This window comes from Cyclopterus lumpus, chromosome 4, assembly GCF_009769545.1.
Source record: "Cyclopterus lumpus isolate fCycLum1 chromosome 4, fCycLum1.pri, whole genome shotgun sequence".
NCBI classification, from domain to species: domain Eukaryota; kingdom Metazoa; phylum Chordata; class Actinopteri; order Perciformes; family Cyclopteridae; genus Cyclopterus; species Cyclopterus lumpus.
The window spans coordinates 22216269-22234180 of record NC_046969.1 but is presented as its reverse complement, the minus strand read 5'-3'; the positions used below and the strand labels follow the sequence as shown (position 1 = coordinate 22234180).

The following is a 17912-nucleotide window of genomic DNA, read 5'->3' as shown; positions in this document are numbered from 1 at the left end:
ACACCCACAGGTGGAGGACCTTAATTTCTTCAGTGAACACCAGATAGAGCAGCATGTTCACCGGGTTCAATCCGTCTCCATACTGACTGTCGGTCTGATTATGGACCCTCCTTGTCAACGCAGCAGACTCAAAAATAAGACTGGAGTCCGAACGCAACACTGTTAATGCTTGACTTCATTTCCTGCCATATTATGCATCCGTGGCTCCGTGATTTGGACCTAGCCAGCCATATAAATCCTTTGAATTCACTTCCATCCATGCGTTAAAAAAAAAAAAAAAAAAAAAACATCAGCATAGGCATGAGTCAATCTTCATCTAACTTTTTCTTGTGAATGTTGCACACATCTTTTGATATGAGGAGATCGTCGTAGACGGGGCTAACGTGCAGGGATTTTCAAACCCAGTATTTACAAAGACTTGTCTGGTCGATAACTAAATCTTAATCTTCCTCTTCTCGGCTTGCGTTGCTGGTTCCACTGGTTTAAAAAAAGCCACCGTGCTGAAACACAGACGACGCTAGTGAGGAGATGCAAAGGTTCCATATCCAATGTATCTTTTAGGTCACTCTTGTCATCTGAGAACTATGGTAGTGCGAGGACTGGTTTGTGCATTGGCAGTATTTCATATTGATGATCCAGTGCCAGCTCAAGCGGCAAGTCTGGGCTCTGATGCCAGCATGACAAGCGACTACCCAGTGGGGTTCTTTCTGACTTTAACATATAAGGTTTGCCATTTAAAAAAACAAACAACTAAAACGTTGGTTCAAGGACCATAAAGAACTTTCTGAAACGGGAACTAGAAGTTGGTGTTGCGTTGAAAATGCTCCGTGGTATTCAAATTGAGAGCAAATGGCGTCTGAATCATCTACGATCTACACAGCAGCTGAATCTGTACAGGGGGACTGGTTGGTAAACAGCACACACGACTTAGTGGAATTAATCTATAAATGGGAATGAGCTGGGAACTGCTGCTCGATTCAATTCTTCGTCATGTCGCATTAAACTAAAAAAGGGTGGGCTATATATTCAAAACAGCGTCACGGTGACTTGTGTTTGCAGCTATGTGCGGTTGCCGTCATCCACACATCAGCTGCTGGGAATTCTGGGCCCACTGACACAATGTGACACTTGGTAGAGTAAATCAAAAGCACTATATGGTACTTCGGAGAGTTTAGGCCGAGGATTAAAGATCGTAAAACACACTGTTGAATCCAGTATCAAAATCAGCTTCACAAATTGAAATCCAACTGGAGCCATTTAGCTTCAACTTTCCCAAACAAGTAACAAGTTATGAATAACCGGATACATTGTCCTTTTAGGAATGCTTCACCCACAAAATGATATAGTACAGTAAGCCTTTAATTTTCTCAAAAAACGACAGTGCGCTTTATAATCCGGAGCGCCTTTTTTATGAATTAATTCTGGCTGTGCTTACTGACCTCGAAGCGATTTTGTGTGCTACACGGCGCTCTGTCAAAATGTTTTGGTACGACTTTGGTAAACTACAAAGCCGCACCGCTTGCAGCATTATGGTGCGTTCACACCAAACGGCTTTATAACTCGCGTCAGTTTATTCACCAGTCAAGTTGTGTTCATTTGTGTCTTTCGCAACCAGTTGCGAAAAGGGGGCGTGGCTTATCTCCGTGGCTTGTCTCGGTAAAAACAGTTATAATTTCCTCCATCCACCACGGTCGAAATAACCACTAGTTCTGCTTTATACTTGTTGTGGACATCCCATAAACGTCGGAACATCTAACGCCCTGGTGTTTGGGTTCATAACATCACCCGTAGGCTCACACAGCTCGGGGAGTTTCACCGACTCAGTCTCAATAACTTCCGCTACCAGAGCAGCAGCAGCCCAACGGGCGGAGCATCTCAACGCTGATTGGCTGGCGAGTTGCGAAACTTTTGCAACTCGCGTTGGAAGTTGAAATATTTCACGAAACATGTCTATCCAGCGAATTTCAACCAAACGCGTCTGTGCGTTGACTTTACGTGGGATCCAGACGTGCAAAAGATTCGCAACGCGTTTGGTGTGAACGCCCCTTTACGGCTGCCGTAGTCAGGAGCATCGCGGAGTAATACATACTGTGCTTCACCATAATATTACAGTGTGTGTGTATAAGGACCCCACAATGGCACCTGTCAAGAGACACGCTTACGACGCGGACTTCAAACTCAAGGCTATCAGTCACGCAGCAGAACATGGGAATAGAGCCGCTACGAGAGAATTCAAGATTAATGAATCAATGGTACGGAAGTGGAGGAAGCGAGAAGATGACCTGCGCCAAGTAAAGAAGACCACACAGAGTTACGCTAACGTTTGATTTAGCGGTATCAGACTGGTTTTTTTACGTGTTACAACTGAACAAGGTTGGGAGTTATTGTGAATATGCTCATTAACGTTTGAACAATGTTGAGTTATTGTGAATACGTTTAATAAAGTTTGACTGACTGTTTTGTTTCGCTTAATGAGCCTTATATATGAAAAAAGATCGAAAATAGACCATTCATTGACAGTGCGTCTTATAATCCAGTGCGCCCTATAGTGCGGAAAATACGGTATATAGTTTATTGTAAATCGCACGTCCACAAAAGGATGAATGAAGAATAAGGAGAACAGTCACTACATCAATACGTCCGTTGACAAACTCTAATCTATAATAACTATAATCCAAGTCTCTTCATCCAGTCGTTTGCTCACTACTTCCCAAACGCATGCGTCTTCGCTTAAAAACATACCATTTAAAAACACTTTGACATAAACAGTCGTGCGCTTTCAGTGCGTCCTAAGTAAGCTCACGACTCGTCTTAATATAAAAGTAATATAAAAAAGGTAGTGAGCATACGACTGGATGAATGAGACTTTGTAACCGTTGTTTAACCTGGCCTCCATTTCTTCCTTCTTTTTTTTATCCTCCGTTCACAGAAAATAAATGTTTTCTTCCAAGAATTCAAGGTTACGCGGTGCGAGTAATTGATATAGAACTAGTCATTTTGTGGGTGAAGTATTGCTTTAACAACTCCAAGTGTCTCATTACATACTTTGTAACCGGCCACCACAACCCCAACCTTACATGCATTGGCTGCATGAAACACGTGCACCTCCATTACCTAAAATCCTGCAACCTGCAATTCAAAACCAGGGCCACTGAAGAAGGAGAGTTACCAGACTTGACAAAAGCACCTCAAAATCCTATAAAATTGCTCGCCTACATGACAACCAGACCCTGAACAACACTTGAAACCACTTGAGTGCAGTGTAGAGACAGCCACAGTGATGATGTTTATTGGGCCCCGAGTTGCCCAACTGTCAGCTCACTGAGAGTCTGACTGAGCAGAGGGTCTTTACCCCTGTCTGTCACAGAACTGCTCAAGCAGAGTGGGGAGAGCAGTGTGTCTTTCTGTATGTCTGTCTATATGTAGCAGGAGTGGAGAGAGAGAGAGAGAGAGAGAGAGAGAGAGAGAGAGAGAGAGGACTGTGAGCTGTGAAGGCAAGCAGAAATAAGCTCTCACCGAGGACGGCAGGCCAGGGGGTTTCCGAATCTTCTTTGGCTGTGTTTCTGTATAGGGGGCAGGCAGAGACAAAGGAAAAAGGTGAAAAGAGAGACACAAATACAAATAAAGGACTTAACATTGGACAATGTTATGTCGGTTCAGGTGCAATTTCTTCCCATGCTCTAAATACAACTCTAGAATAGAACAACAAAAAAGCCAAGCCAAGCCAACACCCCCCAAACACACAATAGTGTGTGTGTGTGTGGCAGTGTGTATGTCCGTCAGTGTGAATGAATGTTGGAGCGCATTCATCTGCATAAACCTCTGTATTGAGTTGAGTTGAGTTGAGTTGTCGAATGTAGACAAAAAAATAGTCAAGACGAAAACAAGGACATTTGAAGACGAAAACAATTAATCACGAAAATAATCCGTAACACAGTAAGAAAATGTAAATAAAATAAAAATACTGCAGGGGGAAATGTCAGACAAATAAAAGCAAAAAAAAAGAAACATGTCTTGTCCAGTCATCTTACCTATGCCTCCATCAGGCGGCCTTCTCCTTGGGTTGTTTGGGTATGACGGGTAAAACTGGGAGCCAGATTTAAGGCCAGAGGGGGACATGGCATCTGGGCTGGGCATCGCTATGTCGCTAGGAAGAAAACCAGGCTAGAAGAATAGAGAGAGATGGAGAAACAAGATTTTACAATTAACTACTTACAGGGGGTGGGGGGGGGGGGGGGGGTGGTGGTGGTGGTGGTGGGGGGGGGGGGGGGGGGGGGGGGGGGGGGGTTAGCACAGCACAAACAGCTTCTCTTCTAGGAAATTAAGACAGTTGATTCAAAGTGTTTAACATGAAAAAGAGAAGTGAGAAAACGGAGCTTCCTTTACATGAATTTAGATCCTTTCACACACACACAAACAAACCCACACATATATATATACACACACGTTATAACCTTGCTGGGAGATGCAAGGGATAAGCTAAATGATTACATACCTGGCTTACAAAGGGAGGGTATGGTGGCCTCTCATTTTTACCTGCAAGATAAAAGTGAAAATTGTATAAACTTTAATGGGAGTAAAACCGTGAGCTTTATCCACACACATTAAGGAGGTAGCACGCATGAAAAGTAGCGTCCTTTATTTTTTTATTTTTTTTAAGTACAAAAAGTCCAGGGATGCCCTCCCCTTTTTTCAGTATGCTCAGCTGCATAAAGCCGTCTGCCAGACAAAACCCTGGGGAAGGTTTCTGCTTCAGTGCCCCAACATCCCCGACACTCAACGAATGAACACACACACACACACACACACACACACACACACACACACACACACACACATTTCAACACCCAGAAAACAAAGTACGCACAACAGTCGAATCGGGCATTACGAACACGATTATTTAAAAACGGGACCGGGAAACATGTCCTCCATCACTGAGAAGGAAGTGCATACACTCGTTTCGCTTTTTTCTTTACTACATAAGTCACAGGTTAAAATAATATTTAGAAAGTTTACAAAAAATTAAGATACCTGCAACCCCTGCACTGATAAACGGAGAGGACAAGCCTTCATGCTCATTGTAGTGGGATCCTTCTCCATAGCCCTGAGGGAACAATGGTATGCACATAACAACATGAGCAATCTTAAAGAAGAGCGAAGAAAAAGGGTAATTAAATCACGCAGGCTCCAACATTGGACAGGCTAACAAACGCACGATAAACAACGCTTAGTGGTCTTGTTAGCGCACCTATGTGGCTTTCTTAGTGGGTACCCTCCCTCTGCTTTTCTGTCTAACTAATAGGATCCATGCCAAACAAATCTGCATCAGCTCGGGGGATTCAAACCCGACTTTCTTAATTATCAACTTGTGGTAATCAAAGCCTGCTGCATCTATTTCACCCCATGTTCCTTGTATTTACACAGAGTTGTGCCAAGACGGTTACAGCGGATGTGAAGCTGCAATTACCGGTGGGCTTCCACAGAGGTTCTGGGCTACCAGAGAGCGTGCCAACGCAGGATCCCGAGCCAAGGTTATTAGGTAGAGAGTAAAACTACCACTTCGAATCAAACATGGCACACGGCATGAAACACTACTAAGCTGTCGTGCTGGTAGGGGGAGAAGGTGTGTGTGTGTGTGTGTGGCCGACTGATTAACTGAATGTGTGCGAGTGTGCGACAATATCATGGCATCTGGTGTTAATGCTTAGCTCTCCAAACTTAAAATCGTGTGCAACTCAAGAGTGTGTGTTTAGGTCTTACCCGTCCTTGGCTGAAAGAGGGGCTGTTCTGTTCTGCTGAGCCCCAAGACCCAGAGCCGCTGCGCTCGTCTATTGCTGCAAGAAGACATATTGTTAATCATTGGAGGGAAGGAAGATCAGCAAGTTAGTCTGAAGTGGAGATGAAAGACTAACATTTTTTTTTTTTTTTAAAGCAGGTTGGATTAATGCAACGATGTTAGCGATCCCCAAGTGACAGTATATGATAATTATCCTATGCGTCACTGCGGATATGTTGAAATGGACTGACGTTGGAGTTATATCAAGGGAACCTGTCACCATTTCCTACTCTTAACATCCGATGTCCTTAAGTGGCCACAATGGGCTCGCACGCGCCAAGAATGAGCATCACTATTGATCAAAGACACCGCTGTCGCTTTCAAGATGCAATGCAACGTTACATTTGAGAGAAAAAAAATATATAAAAAAAAAACCTTAATATGGTGCTCAGTGTACCATTAGTGTTTATTACGGTCACTGAATAGCACAAAATTAACCATTTACATCCCTAATTTAATCCAAGAGGATAACTTAAATTCCACTCGAGTCCAATTGACACGTACAAACATGCAAAAATAACACAAAACAAAAATGCGTGAAGCCAAAATATGAACCTCAATGTTTTAGGTAAAGAAAAGGCCGATGTGTGGCACAAAGGAAAAACGCAGCCAAAAGACTGGTGGAGCAGAAAACTCCAAAATACCCCCATCATCCCCTTCTCCCTGTCTTATGCACTAATGCTATCCAGGCTCTCTGGAGACACAAGCCTTAATTGCATGCTGATTTGCATAATTGTGCATATTAATGCGGTTTTCCTTATGAATATTCATATTTCGTCTTTGATTTTTCGCCTAATTAAAAAAATGTGTGTGAGAAAGAGAGAGAGAGAGAGAGAGAGAGAGAGCGAGTGGAAGGAGAAAGCAAGGGGACGCAAGAGAGAGAGAGAGATACAAGAGGGATGGCAGAGTGAGAGGGGTCTGGGTGAGATCAGCAGCCTGGCTGACGAGTGAGAATGAGTGATGAGAGCAACAGAGCGGTGCAAGCACCTACACACGCCGCGACAGCCGTGATCTATGGAGCCGATGCCGGTGGCGTGGAGAATCAGGCAAGCAGGGAGGAGAGGGGACCTCAAAAGATCACCCTCGCTCACTGTCAGATCGGCCCAGCTGAAAAGGCCACGGCGCTAATAAAGCGACACCGCCAACCACGTCCAATGGCACGGGACACCGGTGACGGGCTCGCCGCTAAATAAAGATGACAGACTTTGTATGAAGACGCTTGAGCCAGAACACGGTGCCAGGAGAAAGTAATACCAAATTAGTGGGATAAAAAAAAGAAGAGAAGAATCTTCTTTGGAAGAGAGACATCAACAATGAGCTACTTCCAGCCTCGCAATAAATAGATGCATCTTAACTCAACTTTCTTTGTTCCACTTCAAGACGCTGTGGCCTCATCCAAATAGCTGGCAGACCACAAACTATTTGTTTATTTATTTTACACATACAGGTAAAACGCACAGAAATGAAAACTCGTCACTCATCAACCATCGCCGTCGACTATAACCTGCAACCGAGTAGCGCCGCCAAGCCGACGAGGAGGGTTAGGAAGAGAATAACTTCACAGTCTTCACAACCATTTTCAATACGACACTCATTTCGCCTCCCATTTGGCCAGCGGGGGTGCAGAGGATAGAGCGAAAGCACGACTGCGCCGGAGAAGTCTGACAACATTGTTTCACACTTACTGGAGTAATTAACTCGGAGGCAATTAAAACAAGGTGGAGAGCCGCTGAGGTGACACTGACGCTCAGCCAGGCTAGGAGAGCCCCACTATGCCAGAAGAGAGACCTTTTCCCATTGTTGTTAAATCTCTTGTCACGTGTAATATCAAATAAACACAAACCGAAATGATAACATAAGGCAAAAATAAAAAAAAATTTAAAAAAAGAGTTCCCAACAAGCTTCAAATGCTGTAAAAATAAAAAAGTGATACATTGGGGTTGAATGCTACTGCAGCCACCAGAGATTTATATCCTGTGGTGTGCTGCTCTTGTACAAGTAAGCAGGTTTTTTAAGTCTAATTGTAAAAAAAAAATAAAAAAAGATGTTCTGTACCATTCAAAGTAGGTCAGAGATAGACTCCTACATCAATTATTTTGGCCAGTACACATATTTTTAGTACTTTGTTTTAAACCAACTCTTCACCTGTGACCTAAAAATATATATATATATATATATATATATATATATATATAGCTGTGAACGCTTTTTTTGCATTCTCAATGAAATCTAAAAAGGACAAAAAAGGCCTTTTCATTTCTCCAGTCGCCCAGTAGAGCTGCTCGCCAAGCACAAAGCTCTCACACGGCAGTTCTCAGCCACTGCCGATGCCTTTTAAAAAAACAGCTGCCATTGATTATCATGTCACACAATAGTCAGTGTGATGCTCACGTAGCCCACTCCTCCTTACGTACTTTGACAGCTGAGGGTTTTCTGCGTTTACGTCGTATTGGTGGAAGCAGAAAAGGCTTTTAATGCCTCGACGATCTTCCTTTAACAATGGATGAGAACATAACTAGAGTATCGCGTCGCAATAGTATTACCGGTGCATTGACACCTATCATTACTATGGATTATGAATACTGTCCGATGTTAAGGTGGAGCGATGATTCAATGTGATTCGTGTCTTTCAAATTAACCCTGTTGTAAAGAACTCATATATATATTGAGATTGTAATTAACAGGTATGTTGTCAAAATTAATAATAATAAGCTCAAGCTAATTATTCAAAATAAGATTATTTTGCAGTGTAATTTTTCATTTGTCACATATTTAATTCAATCAAGTTTTATATAGAATATTAAGTAATTGAATTATCAGAAAACATGCCATATTGCTTGCTATATATATATATATATATATATATATATATATATATATATATATATATATATATATATATATATAGTGAAAAAAGATTTTGTCTATGTTGCCCAGCCCTAGCAGATGTGCTCAAATGTTCACGGTCTCTACTGACATTTACACAATTTCTGATGCCAATTGTGAGGGGGAGAATAAGGATGCTGTGCAAAACCTAAATGGCCATTACCACTAAAAGCTTAACGTTAATGAGCCTTCTCGGTGTGACATCAAAGACTATTTTAAGACGGCGTCAGAGTACTTGAGCACTGCAGCTCATGCTAACTTACAAATCTAACACAACCATCTATTCCATCTTCAGACCGCTGACAATTAGCTACGAAAAAAGCCCAAACGAAAAGGCAAGCGATGAAGATTTAAAGCAGTCGATTGACATGACGGTCAAACTGGGAAAATGAGACTTAAGACAGTAGATTAAAACAAAAAGGTACTTTCTATTTAGAAACACACAGGAGAAATGTAAAAGCCATGGGGCTGGCATGAAAACAACAGGTTCTCTGGGCGTACATCACATCCATCCAGACTTTGGCATGGCTAGTGTGAATGTGCTTCAAGTGAAAGTCACCCAGAAACATATTTATTCTCTGCCACAAAGCCTTCTTGTGGCTGCAGGCTCTGAAAACATCTAATTTAGTTGAAGAAGGAAACCACTCTCCTTTGAGATTTCCTCTTTTTGGACGGCTTAAGACTTTCCAACTACAACCCACCCAAGCAGAGTGAAGCACATGACACAATACTGCAGGCGTGTGCAGGTACACAACCGAGAGAGCAAGAGTCAAAACACGCAGCGAGTAAGCTAGCCACCAGGAGAGACCACATGTGTAAATTCACAATGTTGTTTGTTGTGATCTAAAGGAAGCGAGCTTGTCGCGTCCCCGTCCCCCTCCCGTCCCCTGTATGTGCATGCATGTGTGTGCGTGTGTGTGTGTGTGTGTGTGTGTGAAGGGGGTTGGAGACGTTGCCAGCAGCTGCAGAGGTGACAGAGGGGACGCCTGCCTGAAGGCTTGTTGGCTTGGCCAGCTCCCACCACACACTATCACACTCTGCCTCCCCTACTTCTCAAACATCCCACACTTCTTGCCAATCCTCTTCTCTTTCCTCTCCCCGACACACACACACACACACACACACACTCTGGCCACTGAGGAAGGGAGAAGGACGCCTAATGCAATTAGCACCCCTCTGAGCACTTTTGTGTTGATGAATGGAGGTGGTCTGGTGGGCCACTAGGCTGCCGTTCCCGCGCTGCTGGGCCCCTGAATATACAAGCCGGATAAGTGACGTCACAGGCGGACATTGTTCTTTAATGGTCATCATTTATAGAATAAATAGGTTAGCCCCTAGCCATATTGCATTTTCAAATAACAAGCCATCTCGTAGGGTTATACAAAAGATAATCCTGTTCACAAAACCAAGCACTTTCATTTCATTAAAATAAATAAAACCAGTAGACTCAATTCTCTTCCTAAAACATCCAGGTCGTCTATATGAGATTTCTTTCTCATAAACCACCGACTGCATTTTAAAATACCACGCGTGTTATAACATTAAAACAGTTTAATATTAGATGCTACCTGCGGATCTCCCGAGTTAAATGGGACAGCTTGAAGTATTGCATTAAAATAGGTGTCAATGACAGAGGGGCCACACTTTGAGACACGAGGGGGGGGGGGGGGGGAGGGAGGAGGAATTAACTCCTCACTGCTTAGTAATTGCCTGCTGTAATAGAAACAAACAGAATCCTGCCTTCCACAGGCTGATCCCTCTATTCAACGAGCGCTCTCTTCCACTCTGGCCGCTCGCTGCATGCTGGGCCAGTTTAAGAGGCTGCGAGCAAGGGGTGAGGGACATTGTCTCGGACTCGGGCCATTTCCTGCAGATCAGTGGGGGTAAGAGCCCTGTGCCGTGTTGGGGGAGGAGTGTTTTACACTTCAGGGTGGAGGAGTCGTTTCAAGTCCATAAGCCCCTTTTTTTTGCCTTTGTTCATCAGTGGCCAAGTTCTCACTCTGGGGAACACTGGGGAGTGTGACTCGATTTCACACGCCAGGTTGGAAGGGTGACGGAGGAACGAAAAAAGTAACACGACTTACTAATAACATTCAGGAAGAGAGAATAGCTCACTCAAAAGGCTTCGAGGTGCTCGAGGGGGTTAAACCACTGCAGCTACTTTGCACTTTATAATAGACAATGAAAGACAAGCGGAAGAAATGGGGAAAGAATCTTCAGACAGATGTTAAAATAAAACATGTGGATACTAATACATCTGTAGTTTCAAATCCTTTATTTAAAAATTTCTTTTGAATTTACACGACTCCATAGCTAAATAAACCAACACAAGCACGACTAATTTCCTACATTTGTTCTTTGGTATCAAATTGGTCCAAATGTAATCTGTTATCATCAATGTCAATGGATTAACTTGGAGATCTTCAAAATGCAACGTTGTAAAGCTTTGAGCACCACAAATCAAATTTAAACTTTCGCTCTCACAGAGGCAGTGATCTCAAAACTGGGGCAAATACAACTGAAACTCTCCGCGTGCTAGATACCGAAACGGTTACGGGAAGAAGAAATATTTAACATAATGTTGTATTATTAATAATAAATGTAAGTATATCGATGCATTTCCAAAAACACACATGCGGCCACAGTCGTCAGTTAAAGTCACTGGGGGGGGATGAGCACATTTACGTCACCAAAATGAAAAAAGACACAACACAGTGATGCAGTTGCTGCTTTGAAGGCTTACCTGATCCCCCAAACTGACTGCTGGCGAGTGTCATTGTCCTGTTCTTCCCATTGGCTACTGGAGGCGCGAACATCTACAAGACAAAAGAGGAAAGATACCGTCACTAACAAAGCAAAGGATGGCACACTTCACACATCCTATTTCCACTAATAAATGACGTCACATACACATGTTGCTCAGTCCTTGTGTGTGCATGCGTGTGTGTGTGTGTGTGTGTGTGTTTGTTCTGCAGGCATTTCAGTTTTAGATGAGACTAAAGTGAGATATTAGCTATTAAAAAACTGTGATTCCACCATTAAGACAACTTCTAGCATAACATAAAAAAAAAATGCTGATGAAAACTGTCAAACATGCTCGATGTCTTTAATTGCAAACCGCCACATGACAGAAATAACTAGTCTCTATCCCCCCCCCCCTCCAAAAAAAAAAAGAAAGAATATACAGCATTTTGAAATGAAACCTTTCAGACATATTTTCATATGTAGTTGATCCTGCAGTATCAACGTTAACCTTCAAAACGCTCGGATGAGGCTTGTGTCACAGAGCCACTGTGGGCTTTACCATGAGACTGTGATGTGGTCTAAATAGCTGCTATGTGGCATCTTTCAGTGGCGTGGCCAACGTCTACTGTACAAACAAAACCAAACCTTTTTTCTAAGAGTAGGACACAAAAACACAATCTGCCACAACCGATCTCTCTTTTCTTTTCTTTCCTTCTTCACCCCCCCCCCCAGGTAGGTCCGATTTTGGACACCATCTTTGGTTTCCAGTTACATTCGTCCGCGGATATCTCAAACCCGCTTAGTTTTTATTTGTTCCACGTCCGATCTAGCATGCATGTCTGCGACTAGCCGGCAAATAAACAAAAGAGGGGGACATTTGTTTATACAATTTGACAGTTTTCTCACCCAATTATCGAATGGTCACATTTAAACGGAACATCTGCCGATACAAATTGGCAGCCGATCAATTTGAGCTTTACTGACACAAACCGAACCGTCTAATGAGAACCTCCCACAAAGCCCCTTCGCGTAGTGGTTTTCTTTCATGGGGGAAAGGTTTCCTATAAATACCGATGGTGTGGCAGAGAATAAGGACAATAACAAAAGCAGCTGACTGAATCATGCAACTCATTATAATGACGCTCCACCAACCAAATTCATGCACAACAACACCTAAATAACAAAAAATTAAGTAAATAAAAAAAATAAATCACAAAGATAAAGCTATCTCCCCCCCCCCCCCCCCCCCCCCCCCCCCCCCCCCGTGTTACACTTGTCAACGACTAGCAATGATATAAACACTTGAGTATTAATCAACTGTACTCTGTCAAAAGAAATCTCATGGCACATTAAGTATGCTGACAAATATTCATTAGGAGCATTGGTTTGGAATTACCTGTTGTGTCCCATATATAGTAATTATCCAGCGCTGGTAATTTAGCCTTACCAGCCATTTGGTTTATTTAGGTGGGGGATGGGGGGGGGGGAAGTAACACAGCTCCATTGGGCCTGTGAGATGTTTATGTCAGCGTAAAGCTCAGCAAAAGGCTTCACAACAGAATGAAACACAGGTAAATAAAAAGATGAACAGAATACCTCCATCCACTTTGTAGATAATGTCTGGAGGATTCCTTCTGAAAGCATCTCTTCCTAAAGACTAAAAATATGACAAAAAGAAATGCAGAAGCTGTCCGCGCAACCCAATTCATATATAAAACAATATTTCCACTTCAAATACTTTTAACGAGACAAACAAGGGTGAAATTGATTCCGCAGTTTCCTGCGGTCGTTCCCGATTCAGTATTTACATTTTTACAGTGGATGCCAGCTCGTTGTAGTGAGGATCCACTTCCTTGTTGCCGTTTCTCTGCATCACCTAACATAATTGAATAACCTACATATATTTAAAAAAAAAAAAAAAAAACTGAATTCATTTTTTACCAGTCACCCTGAGGTACAGCAGTGTTTTACTTGCCATGCTTTGATGTAATCAGCACAAACTTTGCATGCCAAGAATGAAGGATGGAAATATCTTGGGCTGACAAAACCTATTGTTAAAAAAACAAAAGAAAGAAAGAAAAGAAAGAAAAAAAGGAGAAAGATTTCCAATTTTATGTTGCAGATTTTGAGAAATTAATCTTCCCACTGATTTTCCTTGCTCTCCCCTGTCCCCACTTCTGTCAATGAGACCTCCAGCTTTGCTCTGCTCATACCCAGACCTGTATCGCACTCTCTTTAGCCCTTTCTCCCAATGCCACCCACCTACCACTGCCACCCAGAACCACCCAGACTGCTCTCCCACTCTCTTACCGCACTGAAATCCAGGAGGTCGTTGAGTTCCTTGTCAGTTCCCACTGCAGCCATTCTTTGCTGCTGTTCGTTCATACCCTTCAGTCTCTAATAAACCCTATGAGAGAAATTTGCAGATACAGGATTTTAATGGCACTAGCAAGCACAAAGAGAATTTACATTTATCTCTTAAAAAACAGAGGGTGATGGTAATGAATGATTCCAAACTATCCTCTCTTTGCTATATCACAACCCTAGAGATGATTCATATTGGCAAATTGTTAGTCTCCCACAAGGTACCAATGCAGGGCTATGTCAGCATTGTTCCTGGAAAAAAAATACAACTTTCTTCTTATTGCCAACGCATCAAATTTATGATTGTGATTTTTTTTTTTTTAAACCAACACAATATGAAAAAAATATACATCAGAGGGAAAGATCTTGTGCATCCGAGAGGTGAAAAAAAATAAAAAAATCAACAATCGTCTATGGAGTACCAGCTGGCCAAAACACACAGCTCAAATTACTACCTCACTCACTACGGACCGATGAGGGAAAACAGACAACATGAGGCTACTTAACGCTACACACGTTTAGCTGGGTCTACTTGAAAATGCTAGCTTCAGTCAGACACTGCGTTCCCATCAAAGCAGTCGAAGAGACACTGCCATGAAATGATGAATACTCTGCCCTTAGTCAAATCACTACCACGTAATGGGGAGGAAAAAAAAGAAGAAAAAAACGTACATTTTACGCAGCCCTAGCAAATAACACAGCCATATGTCGATCATTGCTACATGAAAGAAAGTGTAATACATTAACAATTATAGACATAATTGGGACTATTGTTAGCCCAAGGAAATAGGGGTGAAAGGCAGCGCTAATGACTGTATGCAAACACGTCATTACCAAATTACCATATGTCAACTCAGAAAGAAGCTTGTCAAATGACAGAGTGAGCATGAATACTGGATTTACCCTGTGTTTTGCATTCCAGCGCCAGCCCGAGGCCGCTCTCTGATGCTGAGCGGCGGATCTGCAAAGCCTTACGGGGAACTAGTGGTAAGGGGAGCGAGTGGAGGAATAGAGGCACTTGGACACCAACAGGTGGTGTGCTTTTACAGCCTCTTTTGTAAAACAGTTCTAAATGTAAATTGATGTAAAAAATAAAAATGTTTTAAAACAGAAAAAAAGGATGGATTTTATAAAAAAGGAAATGAGAGTTGTAAAATGTAAACAAAAAAGGGAGATCAGAATATTAAAATGTATGTCGAGAAATAAAGAAAATGTAAAACTAGGAACCACTTGGAAAGCAAGACAAACAAAAAGTATAAAATGTCATAAAAAAATGTTCTGCATATATGAAAATAGCCCAGGAGACAAACAGTGCAGTCCAAGTCTAGTGAACTCAGGCAAGCAGAACTAATTTAACCTTGAGACAAGGAAAGGAAGTGAACACACACACACACACACACACACACACCAAGTGTAAATAGGCTAGAAACAGGGCTGTCATTGCTATTCCAAACTTTTGGATAAGATGGCCAAATCAAGGACAAAATAGGTCACGCACACACACACACCACTAAAATAAACTTAACATTTACAAATATCCTTTGACCACCGAGTTAAATGGAGTAGAGCACACAGAGGGGCTTAATGTAACAAAATGGCATCTTCAGCTACTGCTGGATCAATATTTGAAGCAAGCAGATTAGGGGTCTTTGTCACCCCACACAAGGCCGAGGAGGCAGGTCATTCTCCATGAAAGAGCCTGCACTCCCAGTGGAAACAACCACTGAGCCAAACAGATGCCATACACCCAAAAACACTAACCGTTTCATTTAAATTATTAACACGACTTAAACTACCTCAGTTGTTGTTGTTTTAAATTATATGGCTTGCAAACCTAATAATAAGACAATTTTACCTGTCAAACCAACGTGTGATAACTGATGTTGACATTGAAATTTGTACATTTGAAAGCACATTTCTGCCCGCGTGGGGTCGTACATGCTTTGGCTGTTATTACTCCCTGTCGTAATTAAAATAAAAACTAAAAAGTAAGTAACTATAACATGTGTTTAAGACAAAGCTATTAGTTCGGGAACAACAAGGGCCCCCTGCTGAACAGAACACATAAAGAAGAAAGCAGATTCAACTGTTGATCCAAATTCCCGTCCAACAAGAAAACCGATTGTGAACGTCTTGTGCCAGAAACACATTTGTTATAAACAAAAAGCACTTTGGGTCAAATAGTTTGGAACAATGACAGTAAACATGCAGGGCACCACAGGATGCAGGCTGCACATTATTTGATCATCTCCACTAGGCCCACATCGAGGGGCCAAAAGCTACTGCTGACAACTAACCCATTCACCATTTATCTCCAAGCATGTTGACATCATCCTGAAGATTAACAAAACCCCATAAACTCTCCAGTTGTGTGGATTCCTAGAGAAAACAAAATATGTGTAAAAAAATAATTTAAAAAAAACACACACACACACCACAACAAAAAAGCCAGTGCAACGGTCGTGACCCTGGAGAATGAGAGCTCCAAAACTTCATGCAACAAAACAGTGAGCTCTCTTCCACATATTAGGGTTCAAGTCGTTGCGTTGTGAGGGGAGTTCAGTGGAGGAGGAGGCGGTGGGGGTGGGAGCATGAGGAATTTCCTGCCAAATGTGCAATAAAATAAAAGTCTAGCTGGTGGCCAGACACTTCCATACAGGAATGTTTAAAGGGCTACCAAAAAGGGGGTTTAATGGAAAGTTTGTTTTCTGGCTTGTGTGGAAAATACACGGGGAGGCCCACCAACACAAAGTTTAGCCAAAATGCTCAGCAACATTACACAACGTTTAACATTTATCATGTTTCCACATTCTGGCTACAGCTTTGTGGCGGAGACACACGGTTTAAAAAAAACCTAAACAAAACGAGGCTCGTTAGGCAGGACTAACACTTAACGTTAGTGGGGTCTTTTATTGCAGAACAAAGGAGTAATTTCCTCCTCTACCGTGGTCGATGCGGAGACCATCACACACACTTGGCTCGCCACCACAAACCCCAAAAAACAAAAAAAAAAAAACCGAAAAAAAAAAAAACTGAAAAAAAAAAAAACTTACATCCCCCCGCTTTAACCACACATTCCCCCCCAAAAAAAACTTTTCGAAAATTGCAGGCGTCAAAATAGGTTGTCAGTGAAACCCATCGAATTCATGCAACTTTCCCCCGAAACGTGAAGTGAAAGAAGGTCTTTGTTTTACCTCTCCTCTCCAAGTGTCTGATATCCAACAGTAAAAAGAAAAGCGGAGACTCGCGAGGGGAAAAACATAAAACTTCAAGAGAATTTCGACCTCAGTGCATGAAACGCATTGGAGCAGCGTAGATGTCTTCCTTTTGTCCCGGTAAAAAAAACCTGCTTTTCACGCGGCGCCCACGTGTTTGCTACAATGTTTCAAAGTCTTGAGTGCAAACAAATCTATTATAGTAACTAATCTCGCGTCTTCCTTTTTTTTTTGTTGTTGTTACAACTGAGATGATTTCATTCTTCTCGTAGACATCTTCACCACCTCCGTCCACATTGTCAGACGCAACAACGTATCCCTCCGCACAAAAAGTGAGGGCCTCACTGCCAGCGGTGTCCGATTTCAAACGCCTTTGAGAGACGGGGTATTTTCACAGAGGGGAAAAAATACGTCTCTGGCGTCTTCCGAAGGCCAAAAAGACGGAAACGTCTAATGCCGACGCTCAGTTGTGTGTACTGTGTCTGCAATTCCTCAAAATGCAAGAGCGCTACGGGCACTAGGTCGTCGGGCGGAAGGCTATCGTAAGAAAGTTACCTGCGATTACACAGCAGCAGCTTGGCGAGATGGCACGATAAATGCGAAAGAGCGCAGCCAATGGGAACGCGCGTGCGCTTGATTGACAGCGGTGGCGGCCATCGAACGGTCAGAGATCTAAGTTGAACACGCCTTCTTCTTGACGCTCACTTTCCCTGTGTGCTCAGGGAAGCTGGCTGAGGGAGGGGGGGCCGCCAACATGCCCGCTGACATCATTTTATTACTTTGGTTGCTGTGTCTTCTTTTCGTTTTTTAAAAAAAATTTTTTTAAGCAAAGCCCCCCAAACAATTTAACCCATGGCTTTACATAA

The 17912-nt window shown here is 42.5% G+C and overlaps 1 protein-coding gene across 17 annotated transcripts in view; it reads right to left on the bottom strand.

Annotated features, from left to right (window-relative positions):
- The window catches only part of tcf3b (transcription factor 3b), a 31747-nt gene extending 14111 nt beyond the window's left edge, over positions 1-17636 (bottom strand). For 9 of the 17 annotated variants that reach the window (XM_034529907.1, XM_034529909.1, XM_034529914.1 and 6 more), the window contains exons 1-8: positions 17026-17593; positions 13778-13874; positions 11466-11538; positions 5761-5834; positions 5032-5104; positions 4496-4536; positions 4032-4164; positions 3517-3563 (exon numbers count right to left, since the gene is read on the bottom strand). In XM_034529907.1, coding sequence (XP_034385798.1) covers positions 3517-3563; positions 4032-4164; positions 4496-4536; positions 5032-5104; positions 5761-5834; positions 11466-11538; positions 13778-13852 — 516 coding nt within the window. In that variant the 5' untranslated portion in view covers positions 13853-13874; positions 17026-17593. Of the gene's footprint in view, positions 1-3516; positions 3564-4031; positions 4165-4495; positions 4537-5031; positions 5105-5760; positions 5835-11465; positions 11539-13777; positions 13875-14734; positions 14935-17025 lie in introns of those variants that run through there. The other 8 variants (XM_034529917.1, XM_034529922.1, XM_034529923.1 and 5 more) reach the window with 6 other exon arrangements.
- Positions 17637-17912: the final 276 nt, after the last annotated feature.